Source organism: Ahaetulla prasina, chromosome 1 (assembly GCF_028640845.1).
Source record: "Ahaetulla prasina isolate Xishuangbanna chromosome 1, ASM2864084v1, whole genome shotgun sequence".
In the NCBI taxonomy this organism is placed as follows: domain Eukaryota; kingdom Metazoa; phylum Chordata; class Lepidosauria; order Squamata; family Colubridae; genus Ahaetulla; species Ahaetulla prasina.
Window position 1 is genome coordinate 306172430 of NC_080539.1, and position 17596 is coordinate 306190025.

The window sequence follows — 17596 nt, forward strand, 5'->3', positions numbered from 1 at the left end:
CATATCAAGTTTCAAGTAGTAGATGTTAATACAAGTAACGTCTGAAAAAAAATTGGAAGTTTCTTACTCTTCTATTATTGTGTGAAGAGTTTGATAATCTTCCTTATAAACCTGTAATTTGGGATGATAGATGCAATGGCTGAGAATCTTGTCTTCTGGCATAGATGATGTGTTGACTGTGTGCTATAGAGAAAACAAAACATACGTAGTTTCTTAAGAAGGAGTCTAATTAGAATTAGAATGTTCCTATTTAGAATTGAGAAAACCAATATGCTCAAAATTGAACTGGAAGCACTAGTAATTGCTTCTTTATTGGTTCAGCAATTCCATAAGCCAAATTTGCATAAAACTAAATTAAACTTTGGCTGAACTGAATGTTACAAAAGGTGTTTATAATGGCTGAATGAGACCTATAAAGCACAATATGCATACTGATGAATCTTAAATAATCTCTAATATAAAGCACTAGGCTTGTTTCAGTAGTAAAATCAAATCCTTACTCGTATTGCAACATAGTTGCTAGGACCGTTTACACATACACACCTTGACCGGAAGGTGACTCTGGCGAGGCATTTGTATTAAAACATGGACTTGGAGAAGTGTGAAAAATTCACGAACTGTGATAGTACCTTCCAGCAATCTCTAAAATGGAAACGTTTAAGTATAAACATTAGTTTGGAGTTGAAATCAAATGTCTCAAAAAAATTTTAAATTATAGTTTTAATATACCCATTAAGCTATAACCAAAATTTAAGAATAAAAATTAATTTAGTGTATAAAAGCATTATCTAAGATAATGGGTCAACAGACACAATTTCTGCAAAACAGGAAAAACAAAATCTAGCTAATTAAACGTTATGAGAAACCTGCTATCAATATATGTTTTGAAAGAGAAAGGTATAATTTAATATATACCTCTTGTAAATTTTGTTCGCAAATACTGTCCATGAGAAGCTGAGTCTCCAATTCAATGTTTTGTTGATCTAGAAAGAAAAAAAGTCGGTGAGAGATGTGAGAAAAATATTTCACATAAAGGTATATCAGTAACAATCAGCATCAGTTTACAGCCTAAATGATTTTAATTTTTACTTTATTTGGCACAAAGTTCTGGTTTTTTTTTTCTCATTTAATATTCTGATAATCTTTGAGATAAATTAGAAGAAACATCTTATTTGTAGGGTCAATATGAATATATGAATAGTGAGAGTGAAGAAATAATTCTGCAAGTATTTAAATTTAAAGTCATCTAGTTTCTACTTCCTGGTTGGCTCCGTTGGCAATGGAGGTGATCTTTCTGGTCACCAACCTCTGGATCATGTTGGACTGCTAAGACAGCGACAATCAGCTGTCCAGCAGTTCGGAAACCCCCCTCTTCGGGAGAAGAAGCGGTGGTGAGCAAAAAGAAGCAGAGGTAGAGCTTCCCTAGAGCTCCTGGAAGATACCAGGGGGCTCGAAGGGTTAAGCCCCCTCAGAACTTCAAAGTGCTCCAGATCTGAGGCTTTTTTCCTGCTCCGGCAGACCTAATTGCCGCAACCAACTTCCGGGACCAATTTTAACTTAAAGAAGATAATACCGGACTGAACAGAAACAGGAGAGCTCTAATTATAAAAGCAAGTAATCAATCAATTCCCTGTTATTTTTTTTTTTAAGTTTTGGATTTGACTTCAAAGTGAAAATGGTGATCGTTCTTTAATGAGCTACGCATGAAGAAGACAAAAATTTGTTCTAGAACCTTGTCTGATCATAGCCCGGTATGGATTGAGTTAGATCGGGAAAAAGAGGCCAGGAGGTCGTGGAGGATGAATGAGAACTTGTTTAAATATGAACAAAATGTAAATGAATGTAAAACTCTAATGAAGGAATTTTTTTCTTTGAACATGGATAAAGGGACACCTATAGAGATAGTTTGGGACACCAGTAAAGCTTATATGAGGGGAATTTTATTAGAGATGAATAATAAATATAGAAATAGACTGCACAAAAGGCGAAAAGAACTAGAAGAGGAAATTAAAAGGAAGGAGCAGTTATTGGTAGGCAATCCAGGAGATAGTAAAACAAAAGAGTCAATAAATATATTAAGAGGTCAATTTAATATGTTAATGGCAGATCAGGTGGCAACTAATTTACAATATGTAAGACATAATTTGTTTAATAATTCTAATAAACCTGGAAGGTGGTTAGCATATTTATTAAGAAAGAAACAGAAACGATGTATAATTGATAAAATAGAATATAGAGGTAAGGAAGTATATCAGCAAAATTTGATTAAAAAAGCTTTTTTAGAATATTATACTAAGTTATATTCTAGAGATGTGATTAGTGATAAAGATATAGATAGATATTTACAGGACCACGGTATTTTAGAAATTACAGTAGATCAAAGGGAAGAGTTGAATCAATTAATTTCTTCAGAGGAAATAGTGTTTGCAATTAAGCAGCTTAAAGCGAATAAAGCACCAGGTACAGATGGCTTGACAACTACTTATTATAAAAATTTATAAAATGAGATGATTGTACCACTTAAGGAGTTATTTAACAGAATACAAAGGGGAGGAGAAGCTCCTCCTTCATGGAGGACAGCTTTTATTTCATTAATACCTAAAGAAGATCGAGATGGTGTTAAACCAGAGAATTATAGGCCAATATCGCTTTTAAATACTGATTATAAGATATTTGCTAAGATACTAGCGAATAGATTGATGCCACTGATGAATCAATTAATTCATAATGACCAATCAGGATTTATTAAGGGGAGACAGATGAGATATAATATGAGACAAATTGTAAATTTACTTGAATATTTGGAAGGAAACAGCCAGGTTTCAGCAGCATTCCTCTTTTTGGATGCCGAAAAAGCTTTTGATAGATTGGATTGGCAGTTTTTGTTTAAAGTAATAGAAAAAATGCAATTTGGGGATTATTTTATTCAAGCAATTAAGGCTATATATCAAAAGCAAACAGCTCAAATAATAGTAAATGGTGGATTAACAGAATCTTTCAAGATTGAGAAAGGGACTAGACAAGGATGTCCCTTGTCACCATTATTATTCATTCTAACTTTGGAAATATTATTGAGTAAGATACGTGGTTTAGATCGAATAAAAGGAATTAGAATTAAAAATCAAGATTATAAATTAAGAGCGTTTGCAGATGATTTGGTTGTTTCTTTATCTCAACCAATACATTCAGCTGTATATTTGATGGAGACAATTGATCAGTATAGTAAGGTATCTGGGTTTAAAGTGAATCAACAGAAGACAAAATGATAATTAAAAATATGAATACACATCAGAGGAAGAATTAGAAAGAATAACTGGATATGAAGTAGTTAAAAAGGTTAAATACTTAGGAGTATACATTACAGCATCGAATGTAAAATTATATAAAAACAATTATGAGGTATTGTGGGGAAAAGTAATTAAAGAAATGGAGAAATGGAAGAAGTTACAATTATCATTGTTGGGAAGAGTGGCAGCTATAAAAATGAATGTTTTGCCTAGATTTTTATTTTTGTTTCAAATGATTCCAATTTTGAAGAAAGATGCAAATTTACAAGAATGGCAAAAAGGGATTAATAAATTTGTATGGAAGGGTAAAAAACCGAGGATAAAGTTAAAAATAATGCAAGACGTTAGGGAAAGAGGGGGTTTAAAAATGCCTAATTTGAAATTGTACTATGATGCAGTTGTTTTAACTTTAATTTCTGATTGGATTAATTTAACAGAGGAAAGGATTTTGAATATAGAAGGTTATGGTTTGTTATATGGATGGCACGCATATGTAATATATGACAAGAAAATTGATAAGACATTTAAGAATAATATGGTCAGAAGTGCGTTGTTGAGGATTTGGAAAAAATATCAATATAAGTTAGATGGAAAGATACCAATATGGACCATCCCCAGACATATGATAGAGAATATAAATATATTACAAAAAATGGAAGTTATCACTTACAAAGAGCTTTTGACTATGGAAAAAGGGAATTACAGTTGAAATCTAGGAGAAATTGAGGATGAAGGAAGAAATTATACATGGTTCCAGTATGGACAATTGCAATCTAGATGGAAAATAGATCAGAAAATTGGTATAAGGCAAAGTGATGATAATCTGGTAAAACAAATAAAAGATCAAGGTCAACAGCATATAAAGAGATTATATAATGTATTGGTTGAAATTGATTCAGAAATGGAGTTGGTTAAAGATTGTATGGTAAAATGGGCACAAAATTTTCAACAACCTATAATGTTAGAAACATGGGAAAAAATTTGGGTGAGGAATGTTAAATTCATAAGCACAAAATTTAAGAGAAAATTTTATAAAATGTTTTATAGATGGCATTTAGATCCTAAAAACCTGTCATGTATGTATCCAAATGTGAAAGCAAAATGTTGGAGATGTGATTGTGAGGATGCTACCTATTATCATATATGGTGGACTTGCAAAAAAGTTAAAGCCTTTTGGATTAAAATATGGTGGATTATGCAGAACATTTTGAAAAAGAAGATCAAGTTTGTTCCACAGTTCTTTTTATTAGGAATAATCTCAGATTGCACTGTTATATAGACAAAACTGATTCTGAATTTAATAACTGCTGCAAGATTATTGATTGCACAATATTGGAAGAAAGAAGACTTACCTACAATTGGAGAATGGATTAGTAAAGTATCAAATTTAGCAGAAATGGCAAAATTTCTGCCTACTTGAAAGACTGTACACAAGAAAAATATATATTGGAATGGAGGAAGTGGATTGATTATATTCAAAATAAGTATCAGATTAAAAATATCAATTAGTTTTTGAGTGAAGTTAGGAATTATTATGTATTAGTTTAAGAAAGAAGGAATTGATAGTGTGATGGTGTGAAATGGAATATGTTTTATGTTATATTTTAGATTATGTTTGTTAGTTACAATACCCTGTATTCTGTTCTGGGAAGTCTCGGGGAAGGAGGCGGGAAGGGAAGACTATAAATTGATTGGTTGCCATTGTACAGGAATAATGGTAGAATTAAACAAGTTGGAATGGTGTAATGTCGGGACTGCTCGGCAAACACTCCCGAAGGGAAAGGGTAAGGAAAGAGGAGTAAAGAAGGAAGAAAGTAGGTAGGTAGGTGGGTAGGGAGGAAAGAAGGGAGGGAGAAGAAAGGATAGGAGGAGGAGAAGAAGGAGAAGATAGAGGGTTAGAAAGGATGGTAGTGAGAAGTGGGAAAGAGGAGGGGAAGTAGGAAAGCGAGGAGAAGGTGGTGGGGGAAGTTTAAGAAGGATGAGAAGGGAAGAAAGGATTAAAGGGGGGAGTGGCAGTCGAGCAGCCCTGACTGAGTATAATTTGAGTATAGGACTGATTGTTGGATAAGTGATTGTATTGTACACTGGTCAAATTGTGGGAATTATTATGGAAAAATAAAAAATTTTTGCAAAAAAAAAAAAAGTCATCTAGTTTCTCACCCTATGTTTGTAAAAAATATAACTGCCAACTTATGGCAGTGATGGTAAACATTTTTTTAATCTCCACTTTGCATTTTAGAGACCATAGTGGGCATGGTCACTGATGTCATGACATCCACAGAGCAGGCAGAACCAACCAACCAACCTTCCCAGTTTTAAAAATAAAACAGCCTTTAAGCCTTCTCAGTGCCCTTAAATTCCTCAAAACGTGGTCTCAATAATTCAGCCCACCCACGTAAGGAAACCCAATAATTAGTTTGTCTACCCAGATTCATGGAAACAGAGGGACTGATATTATATTATTGAAAATACAATATAGAAGATAGAAAATCCAGATTTGCTAGAGAGAATGTTGTTTGGGTTCAAGTTAAGATAACTTTAAAAAAGTTAACAATATCCGTCTTCCATTCTCTTCCCCCACTTTCTGACTGTCTGTGCCATCCTCACTATTGGTATCTCCAATAAAGATTCCTTGAAAAATCATGAGCCACAAACACTTCCCTTGTTCTCCTGCTAGGTTCCAATAAAAAAAAAAATTACCTGAAGCTCTTTATTTAGAACTGTATCTATTTGGGAGGTATGGAGTATCTGATATGGTAATCAATATTCTGAAACTGGCATGACAAGTACAGCAGTAATTTTATGAATGAGCAGGACCACAGGACAGTAGCTACTTTGCAGCAAAATTCCACATATAGAGGAATTGTGTATAGAACCTAAAGATTTGTTATTCCTAACAAGAACCATCTTTAGAGTGAACTACTTCTGAATAATATGAGCAATTTTAGTAGATAAGCTACCTCTGAAATAAGCCCAAATATCTTCTGCCAACTGAAGGAGAAATTTCCATGGCATATACAATACTGCAAAATGTCTCAACAGTATTTCAATCTGTTATTCAAATCATTAGTTTGAAAGACATCTTACTATTGCAACTTGAATCAACCTTAAATGAATCATAAAGGTTGTTCTTGCTGCTTTGTTTCTTTTCCCATTTTGTGGCCACCACTTCTGGAATATGTTTATTTTCATCAGTTTCTGTGTCGTTCTGAGGTACCTCTGTGCTATGAAGAATCTAAAATTAAAATACCCATTATTCATAAAATATCAAATCACAAGAAAATATTGCAAATATTTTACAGGTTATGCATCTTTAGTTTAAAATTATATGTCTTTTTTCAGTTATATAACCTATTCATTATCACCATTTTTGTTAGAGTATTTTTATTCTCAAGGCACAGGTGCCAGCATTATAAATAATCTGTTTTCCAATATTACCTAGCTGATTTGTAGGTACTATTGATCTTCTTTAAAATAAAATCCTATTGCTAGGTAATTATTTTTTAACCCACAGATTTGCAAGAACCTATCAAAATAGTAAACTTTTACCAACCTGCTTTTGTTCTGCAATATCATTCCAGTCCATATCCTTCTTGAGCTTTTTTCCTCCTTGAATGTTCTCATTTTCTTGATCTATAGGTCTCTTTGATTTTTGATTCGTTTCAAACATTTCATTATTGACAATAATTTTTTCATACCTTTCGTCAGGACTTTTTCCTGGCACTTCATGACATAAAGATTCATTAGAATCCACTTCCTCTGCATATGAAGGAAGCAGTTCTTCATCTATGTAAAAAGGACACAATTTCTGGGTTATTTTGCCTGAGGAACTCTTTGTAAGTAAAGAGACTTCAGAATCTTGAATTTCTGAGTTTTTATCCAATTTGGCAGCAGGAGCTTCTATGTTGGAAAGTGCAGATTTTCTTTTATTTGGTAATTTAGGTGGGAAGATAGCCAAGGGCATTATTCTTATTTTACTTTTATCTGTATTTAAAGCTACATTAAGAGGAATACCCTCAGTAGAACTTGTATTTATCCCTACTTTAGAAGCCATTGCATTGGTTTCAATTCTTCTGTCTTCTTTCAACTTCAAGGAGCAATCAGGCTTCATTATCAGTTTGGGCAATTCTTCACCAAGACTGGACTCAGCATCACAAGAGAACAGAACACATTCTGGTTTCTTCTCAACATCTTGTAACTTTGGACAGTTGCTGATAACACTAGATCCTTTATTTAAAATGACTGGCTCTTCCATCGGAAGTATATTTATGGGACTGGATTTCAAATTGTTATGATGATCTTTTGAAAAGCTTCCCCATTCAGGTTTCTTTCCGATTTTGTCACCATATGGAAGAACATCAATTGCTTTTATAGCAATATCATCTAACTGTCTTGACTGAGATAACTTTTTAAGGTCATGTTTTTCCATTTTGCTTTCATCTAATAGGTTTTTCTCTCTGTTTAAACCCAGAGCAATTTCATCAGATAGGATTGGCACTAGAGAAGACTTTCTGATAGGAAATATCAATTCGTTCTCTTTATTTGAATCTACAATTGAGACAGTTTCCTTCATATGATTAATTTTAGCCGTGCAAGGCTCTAGTCTCTCTTTAGTATTCAAAATGTTCTGCTGCGCTTGGACGATGGACTTTTCAGATGTAATTTTATCAATATTTAATTTCTTTTCACGATCAACTATTGAAGCAGAGAATTCTGCATTAGAAACAGCAAGGGAATGTAACTCACATTCATTTCTATCACTCATAAATATCCTTTCAATTCCGGTTGAAAGTTGCGAGTTGCTAGTTATCTCCATGTGCCAATCATCTGAAAAGGCAACTGTTTTTTCGTTTGACATTTTGGAAGTGTTTGGTATCTGGTTTTCAGCAGACAGCATGTAGCAATTACGTTCCTTGTTGGTAACAGTGTGTTTTTTTATAAACTCCAGATCATTTGTCTTTTCCTCGTGATTCTGTTCCATATTTCTTTCTAGCCCCTCTTTCTTAAATTTCTGCAGATTCCCACAACTTATAGTATCAGAGTGCAAACTAGTAGCTTCTGTGCCATCCTGATAAGATGTGAATGCATTCGTTTCATTGAAAGGAAAAAGTTGCTCAGTTTGGTTAGCAACCTGACAATATTCAATTGTTTTGTTATCAAACAATACGGTGTGCATATTAGTATTTACTGGGTCATTAGCTGTTTGATTTGAAGAGAACTCCCATTCAGCATTCTTTTCTGGTTCAGTCTTATTCTTATGAAAATTTTCTTCAGGATTTTTGGCAATTGTAGGAAATTTTGCAGTATCCGTATTATTCTGAACAGATATTTGCAGAATCTTTTCTTTATGGAAAACATCATCATGGTTATCTAACACCGTGTGGCATTTTGTAATCTCCATTTCATTATGTCGTTGGGCAAAAACACTAATATTAACTGGGTCTACTAAAGTAGACTCACAATTTAAATTTTTCTGTCGCAAAGGTTTTTGACTATTTTTGAAAATTTCAGCTGGTAAAGATGTTATTTCCATATCATGATTGCTCATAATCATGGTGTTTTCTGTAGGAACAAAACTTGAAGGTTTACTTATTGTTTCATAATTATTATGTACAGACAAACTGGTTTCATTTGCAGGATCTAAAAACAATTTCTGAGGGGCCGCCTTAGAAAGTTGGATATCATAGTTGACAGCTACTGTATGACTTCTTGTCATTTCCATCTCATTTTCATCCAGTAAACACAGATCAGTTCCTTTCTTGGCTGATTTTACTAGAATCGCTTTGCAATTTTCTTTGTTTTTTGACTGCAAAGTCTCAAAGCCAGTATCTTTGATAGATGTCGTACTTATTGGCTTAGTGATTTCCATGTCATTATTATGCACAAACATTACAGTTTTATCTGAAGGAGCAAAAGACACACTTTTATTTACTGCCACATTATTTGGTATATTAATGTTGATATTCTCTTCAGAAGATGAAGTTTGTTCTTGAGGAGCTCTTTCTACTGCCTCTGTAAGGTTCTTCCTAAATTGTAGTTTACTGTTTGCACTCAAAGGAAATGCAACAGACTTATCACTATCTGACTCAATTGTTTTCCTTCCAGTTCCCGCACTCTGCTTTGGCACATTAAGGAAGTCAGATATACTTCTAAGAATTTCACTTGCCACAGGATTAGCTATTTCCACATCATCATTTAATGTCGATAGGATGGTTTTATTTGAAGATACAGTTGATAGAACAGGCCTATCTTCTGCAAAAGTGACAGCATCATGATTTAATGCTACTGTGTAGCTTCTGGTAATATCCATTTCATTCCCATCATTGAGGGAAAACACAATAGTCCTATCTTTGGTTGGCCTAGCTCTACCAGGTTTATTTGGCTTTTGCATAATCTGGGAACCAGAATTTTCTACATGCTGACTTATTATACATGTTATAGGTTTAGTTTCATCCATATCATTATATATATTAATAGTTTTGCCTACAGATTCTAAGGGAAACACTTCAGTGGTTCTATCATGCCGCAGCATGTTGTAATTTACTGGCACCGTACAGCTCTTGGTAATCTCCATTTCATTGTCTTCACACAAAGGCAATGCCATAAACTTATCAGAATCTGATTCAGTTATGCTTTTCCTACTAGCATTTGTCAGCTGCTGTGGTATATCCTGGAATGCAACAGGCTTCAGAGAATTATGTCTTAAGGATCCTACAGCTTTACTTATTTCCATATTCTCACTGGAAGCGAAGGTAATTTCTTGTTCAGGTATTGCATTGTTTGAAAGCCCAATTGTTCTATTAATTGTACTATCTTCTATTGCTGAATTAGTCCATTTAGTGATACCACTGGTAATATATGGCACTAATGGAATCTGTACCCGCTTTTTAAAATTCGTGGAAACTTGACTTGTATTTAAGTTTATGTTTCTTGCAGAGCTAAGATTTACTCTTGGATTTAAAAGCTCCATGTTACCATGATCATTTTGCTGATCTGCAGCCATCATTTTACTGACTATGTTAGAATGGTGCATACTGTTTAGATAAGAATTCATGGAAACAGGGTTTTTTGTAATGTCCATCTCAATCTCTCTAAAATTAGTTCTGTCCATTAGCTCGAAAACATCAGTTCTCTGTTTTTGAACTAAGCCATCAACATCTGTTCCTTTAGAATGAACTTCCCAGATTAAACCTGTACAATTCTTGGTCATTTCCATATCTTCAGAGAAATCAGTTTTATCACCATGGAGAACAGGCAGAGAAGTGACAGGAGGTCCTGTAATAGTTCCAAAACTGGTTTGTGAGGGTAAGGTGTCCTTGTTAGTTATCTTGACAGCAGAATTGTGGTTAATAACTGTTTCCTTGTTATTTGCATTTATTTCACTGTGAGGCATGTTTGTGTTTTGCTGAATACCAAGCTGATAATTTGAAGTCCTTAGAGTACAGCTAACTGTGCTATGAGTAACTAATTTATCCTTTCCAAGATTCTGTTGTTGATTTATCATGCTACTTGTGCTAGTTCCAGATGGCAAAAGTCTTTCTGTATTGGCAGTAATTAAATCCATACTTTCAGAACATCCTAATTGCTTTGAAGCAGAAATGGCTTTTTCAATAGATGGAGCAGAGGTTTCACCATGTTGCCTATTATCAAGTCCTCCAAAGACAGTAGTTACGTTGCAATTTCCTGTTTGCAAATGAGAACATGCATTTTGTTTGGAAGAATAAGTACTTCTTTCTGAAGCTGGTCCACCTGAAGGGATAATCTCATTAAAGGGTGCTGCAAACAATTTAGTGGACCTTAAATTTTCCAAAAAATCACCTAAATTAATTTTGTCTGTCTTTTCAATATTTGTCTTCTGCTGAGATAAATTGCTCTCATTCATTTGTACAGAGCTATATGAGCAGGAGGTTTCAGTAACTTGTGAAGCTTTTTTCCCAGATTTTATCTGAGACAAAAATGATTCAAAATTTATTTTCTTGGGTTCGTCAGTTTCTTGACAGACTTTAGTGTCATGGGTAATCAAGATTGTGTGACCAGATGTCATATCCATTTCATTTTGTTCTGAAAAAATCAGTGTTCTATCCATGATGTTCAACTCTTGGCTAGGGTTGGCATCAAGACACTATAAAAAAGAAGAAAGTGCTGACATTTTAACTATTAATTATATTTAAGCTATATTTTACAAACCTATGTTATACTGAAAACCAAAGCTCAGTCCTTTCTATAAATAAATTAAAATACACTAATTTTAAATTCATCTTTTGAATTTCATAAAAATGGGAATGGTTTGATAATTCTGGGATCAAATGTGATTCCGTTAAACTGACAACTATTCCAAAAAAGAAAGAATCCTGAATTTTGAAACTAAGCAATTGTTATCTGCAATAAAAGAAGATAAAAAGAGAGGCATTTCCAGAATAGTTCAGATCAATTACATATATTTAATGCACAGATAATACCTCAGGTTTCAAAGAAAAGAAAGTTTTAATAAGTACTCAGGGCATCCCAAATTCCAAATGCTCTTAATAGTCATTCTTATAAAGTTATTTTAAAGAAAGGAGAAAATCTTCAAGATATGTTTACTGGCAGAAATACATTACATGAAAGCAGAGAAATGATATGGAATTAAAAATCAGTGTTGAATCTAAATCAGAAAAAAATATTGAAAATGTTTAAATTTGTATTTCTCTTATATATGAACAGGCATTGTAGTTTGCAAGCCACAGCTCTCTAGTTAAATCTTCTGTCCAAGCAATTTGAATGAAATAAACGAGCATCCATTTAAATAAGAGCTTAAAGTATTATTTGAGTTGCTGCCAAAAGTAATAAGCAACTATGAAAGGAACGTTGACACGGTAGTTCTCCATCAACTCATGGAATTACTAAAAGCAGTATTAGCTTTTTTTTTGGAAAACTTGTACTAATATTTATAGATGTTTTTATCATTCCAATAAACCTTACTGTACTGTATTAAATTGATATGATAGATTACATAGATTTAAAAATTAGTGTATTTTACCTCCATCTGTTGCAACGTGTGGATAGGAGCATGAAGTAAAGTGTTCATCCCTTTGAGAAAGAAAATAGGATTAAATCCTTTTGGTTAGCATTATGTTAACATGCCATATAATTTTTTAATAAAATCAATCTATTCTCTCCCCATACCTATTGCTGGCAAAAGATTATATTTTCTAGATACTGTTTCTTTATAGTATCCATCTCGTATCCCATTTGGTTTCCATTCTGTTTCCAAGCAATGGTACTCATTAAAAGCCACACTGATATATGCATAATCAGGCAAATGAGATGATTATTTGATTTTTTAATTTTATCCTGCCTTTATTATTCTTCATCATAATATGAAGGACTAGAAGTCATGATGTCCAAAATAAATATATACCGTATTTTTCGGAGAATAAGACACAACTTTTTGCCCCCAAAAAGAGGGTGAAAATCTGGGTGTGTCTTATACACCAGATGTAGCCCTGCCCACCCCCACCCCCCTTCGGAGGTTGTCGGCCTCTGCACATTGCATTTTCCAGCAGTTCCAGGTGGTGGGAATCCTCAGTTCCACTTGGATTTTGATAACGAGCAGCACAGATCTTTTTATCTGTTTAAAACAAACCCTATTACTCTTCGTGCATTTAACTGGAGTAGGTGGGGTGAGGTAGGGGATGATTTTCATGGGGGCAGGAGAGGGATTTGGCACTGAAGGTTCCACTCTTGAGATGCCCCCGTCTTCCTACCTATAGGCATAGGCGTTGAAAGCCTGGCTTTCTCATAGCAAGGCCTGATAGAGCAGCACAGATCTTTTATCTGTTTAAAACAAACCCTATTACTCTTGTGCATTTAACTGGAGTAGGTGGGGTGAGGTAGGGGATGATTTTCATGGGGGCAGGAGAGGGATTTGGCACTGAAGGTTCCACTCTTGAGATGCCCCCGTCTTCCTACCTATAGGCATAGGCGTTGAAAGCCTGGCTTTCTCATAGCAAGGCCTGATAGAGACGCAGCACTTCAGTCCTCCTAGACGCTGCCATCCTGTAAACACAGTGCCGGGATTCCCAGCAAGCCCCCTGTGCCTTTGCTGCCTCAGTCAGAACCTGATTCCAGAAGTAGCCTGGGGAAGCGCAGAGATCGGGACTTGGTTGGTAAAGCGGGCGCTGCACAGGGGGCGTAAGGCAAGGCGCTGCTACCTGAAAACTCTTGCCACGATCTCTAATGCCTGGAACTGCCCAAAAACGCAATGCTCTTTTTTTTGTCTCCACACACCCCATTTTTGAAATCAGGGAGGAAAGAATTTTTGGATGGCAGCGCCTGCCATATGCTCCATTTGTGAAATCAGGGAGGAAAGTGTTTTTGGGTGGCAGCGCCAGCAGGAACCGCCTGCCGCCTGAAATGTGATGCCCTTTTTTGCCTCGGGATGCCCCATTTTTGGAATCAGGGAGGAAAGTGTTTTTGGGTGGCAGCACAGGGGGTGCATGGCAGGCGCTGCCACCCAAAAACACTTTCCTCCCTAATTTCAAAAAAGGGGCGTGCGGAGGCAAAAAAAAAAGAGCATCGCGTTTCAGGCGGCAGGCAGTTCCAGCCAGTGCTGCAGCCAGAAAACACTTTTCTCCCTGATTCCAAAAACGGGGCATGTGGAGGCAAAAAAAGAGCATTGCGTTTTCGAGTGGTTCCAGGCGGCGGAGATTGCGGCAACAGTCTTTTCGGGTGGCAGTGCCTTGCCTTATGCCCCTGCGCAGCGCTCACTTCGCCAATCGAGTCCCTACCTCCACGCTTCCCCAGGCTGCTTCCGGAATCAGGCTCCAACTGAGGCAGCAAAGGCGCAGGGGGCTTGCCGGGAAACCCAGCACCATGTTTACGAGATGGCAGCAGCCAGAAGGACTGAAATGCTGCGTCTCTATCGGGCCTTGCTGCAAGAAAGCCAGGCTTTCAACGCCTATGGCTATAGGTAAGAAGACGGGGGCATCTCAAGAGTGGAGCCTTCAGGGCCAAGTCCCTTTTCTCCCCCCACCCCACCCACTCCAGTTAAATGTGCGTAAAGTGATAGGGTTTGTTTTAAACAGATAAAATGATCTGTTATCAAAAATCTGAGTGGAAAGGAGGACGCTGCTGATCCTGATGCTGGCAGGCAGAGGCAGAATTCTTTTCTGTTTTCTTCCCCCAAAATTAAGGTGCGTCTTATAGTTCGGTGCATCTTATAGTCCGAAAAATACAGCAAGTTGTGTCACTTGCATGATGACTTAACATACTTTTTTTGTTCTCTTTGCAAATGCCCGTGTCCTCAAGTCTTATTTTTCACCTTCACCTTCATTTAGGGATACATTCTTCCCTATATGTGGATCCGTGATGGCGTAACTGTAAGAATGCAGCACTGCTGGGATAACTCACTGCTTACTCCAGGAGTTCAATCCTGACCTGCTCAAGGCTGACTCAGCCTTCCATGGATGGTGAAAATGAGGACCCAGTTTGTTGGGGGCAATATACTAACATTGTAAAATGCTCAGAGAATGCTATAAAGCACTATAGGGCAGAATATAAGCCTAAGTGCTATTTGCTATTGCTAATGCATTGTCTAATATTGACCCTTGATTTAGCTCTTTTCTTCTGTACAATTTGTTCTACCATTTTTTCTTATATCAGTTTATCTGAAATTCAGAAAACTGGCAGTTTTCTTCATAAGATTTTAACAGTCTTATCATATAATCATTTGATGTGAACCTATTAGGATTCAGAAGCTTCTCTGTCATAAATTCAATGTATTTTATTTATTTAATTTTTTTTAATTTTACATTTATATCCCGCCCTTCTCCGAAGACTCAGGGCGGCTTACAGTGTATAAGGCAATAGTCCCATTCTATTTGTATATTTTTACAAAGTCAACTTATTGCCCCCCCAACAATCTGGGTCCTCATTTTACCTACCTTATAAAGGATGGAAGGCTGAGTCAACCTTGGGCCGGGCTTGAACCTGCAGTAATTGCAGGCTATTGTGTTCTAATAACAGGCTCCTTACAGCCTGAGCTATTCCGGCCCCTAGTTTTATATAACTACTTAGCAATTATGTTTTTATAAAGCACAGCTATCAATAAAGCTTTGAATATTTATTGATTGGATGACCATATAAATTGAAATACCTGCATAAATAAAAAGTAATAAAATAAAAATTACCAGTTATCTCATACTTGGTAGCTTCTGGTTCTTCATTTCTGGGAAAAAAACCCAACTTAAAATTAACTTATTAAAAGGCTAATTAAGCAAAACAAGCAGGAAGTATAATTTGAAATTATAAATGCTGGAATTAGTAGGATGTTCCTAAGAAATCTAACATTTAATAACAAAATCATGGATATTGTTAAAATATTGATCTGAAAACATCTTATTAATGAAAATCTTCTGTTGCAAGTATGGATCAGTTCATTTAGTCAACAAGTTTAGAATTGTGAACTCGAACACTAACAACATAAAGATGAATTTATTAAATGTACTAAACAAACAATCCCAATATTAGTATAAATTCATAGAAAAGAAAGTGATGGGCCATTTTAAAAGAAATTATTTGATATTCTATTCATTCAATAACTTACTCATTTAGCAGATTTTGATTTCTTGTTTCATTTGAAGGTTCTACAACTGAACATTGTGAAAAATGATCAGTTATAAGAAACATGGTAATCATGGTAATGTAATACATCTATTTTATCCATATGTACTAATTAAGAATAATTAAAAAATTCTCACCTGCATAATTTAATTCAACAAAAGTTTGAGGATCATGTGGAAAGACCCTAAAAACAGTGATACATTTAGAATTTATACTTAAAATATAAATTTAGAAGAAACTATCTTTAACACAACAGTATTTTCATTTCACATTGAAATGAAATTTTCATTTCACATTGAAAACTTTGATATACTCCTTTCTTATTCTTTAGCTCTCAAGAAAATAATTCAAATATTTATTAATCTTAGCTGCTTGCAAGATGGTAGATTATTTTTTTTTAGAAATGGATCCTCAGTCAGCCATCTTGGTCTAGTTTCTTTCCTACTGCACATACAGCAAAAAAAAAGTTTGAATAGAGCTGTGCAGCTATTCAGATTTCAAGGAGAAAAGGTGATTGGAAATGAACTGCAATTGTCAGCAACTTCATAAAGAAGTTTGCACTTTTAAATGTGAAAAAGGTTTATTTTATTTAATGAAGTGCTAACAGATGCAACTTGTAAACCAAACACCTTCTAATCCATGTTTTCTCCTTGAATTCCAGATAGCTTCACAGCTGTACTGTATTACCCAATCTTGCAGTCAGCCCTGAGTTTGAAGTAACCTGTACTCTGTATCAAACTTGATTCTACTCAATGCCTGGAAAGTTGCTCTTACCAAGTAGTTTCTGGGCATAAACTGGAGACTCTTCAGAAAATCTGCTTTTAACAGTTAAGATGTTTGGACTGCATATCCAAATTTATATACTTTATTTACTTTTGAATTGCTAGTATTAAATGATTTAAATGTTAGCAATTTAACTACATATCATTAAATATCTGTAAATGAAGACTTTTTCTTATTTAGTACTTAAGAGTTTCTTCTTTAGGATTCCTTTTTTTTGTATTAAATTAAGCAATATTTATATTTAAAACAATTGAAAGATTTCAGTATAACTTCTTGAAGAATATTCTGTAGCTGCTATCATATATTGCTTTTTATATTCAAGAATGCACTTATAATTGAAATGCTTTTTCAACAAACTCACCTTATGGTCTCTGCAAAACTCACCCGCCTGGAGTTTTTCTGACGTTTCTCAATATTGTGTTCCTGTACATGCACAACAAATTAAATTCAAAGGCAAATTCTCTTTTGACTAGAAATCCAAAATGGGTAACATGACATATAACTTACTGCTTATATCTAAGCATACATTAAAGGACGAGTGTATCTGTGATATTTAATCACACGGAAATATGGAACAAAAACCATGAACATGCTTTAATTTCCTCTTGGTCTTGGCATGTAAATGTGCTGTGCAGCACAATTCTACACTAATAGAATTGATTCTCAAGTGAGGGGCCTGATAAGCAATATATTCCAAATTTTTCTTGGCAAATAAAAGTGCTTGTTAGGTCGAAGCAAGGAAGAGATGACAGGAACCTTCAGCCCTTTATTAGCTCTGCAAAATCACAATACGAACTGCTCAGCAGCTGACGAGCCTCGCTCTTTATAGAACTCCGGCATGCAAGCCAGCTACTAACAACGCTTTAAATTTCCCACCGCTGAATTGACCAATTGATATGCAAATTACTCACGTACGTCTGTAT

General features: G+C 35.1%; 1 protein-coding gene across 3 annotated transcripts in view; it reads right to left on the reverse strand.

Moving 5' to 3' along the window:
* The window catches only part of KNL1 (kinetochore scaffold 1), a 38332-nt gene that overhangs the window by 17250 nt on the left and 3486 nt on the right, over positions 1 to 17596 (reverse strand). For all 3 annotated transcript variants that reach the window (XM_058162087.1, XM_058162088.1, XM_058162089.1), the window contains exons 5-14: positions 17035 to 17096; positions 16028 to 16074; positions 15874 to 15919; positions 15458 to 15495; positions 12307 to 12356; positions 6841 to 11409; positions 6375 to 6522; positions 916 to 983; positions 544 to 642; positions 68 to 183 (exon numbers count right to left, since the gene is read on the reverse strand). In XM_058162087.1, the coding sequence (XP_058018070.1) occupies positions 68 to 183; positions 544 to 642; positions 916 to 983; positions 6375 to 6522; positions 6841 to 11409; positions 12307 to 12356; positions 15458 to 15495; positions 15874 to 15919; positions 16028 to 16074; positions 17035 to 17096 (5243 nt within the window). The remainder of the gene's footprint in view (positions 1 to 67; positions 184 to 543; positions 643 to 915; positions 984 to 6374; positions 6523 to 6840; positions 11410 to 12306; positions 12357 to 15457; positions 15496 to 15873; positions 15920 to 16027; positions 16075 to 17034; positions 17097 to 17596) is intronic.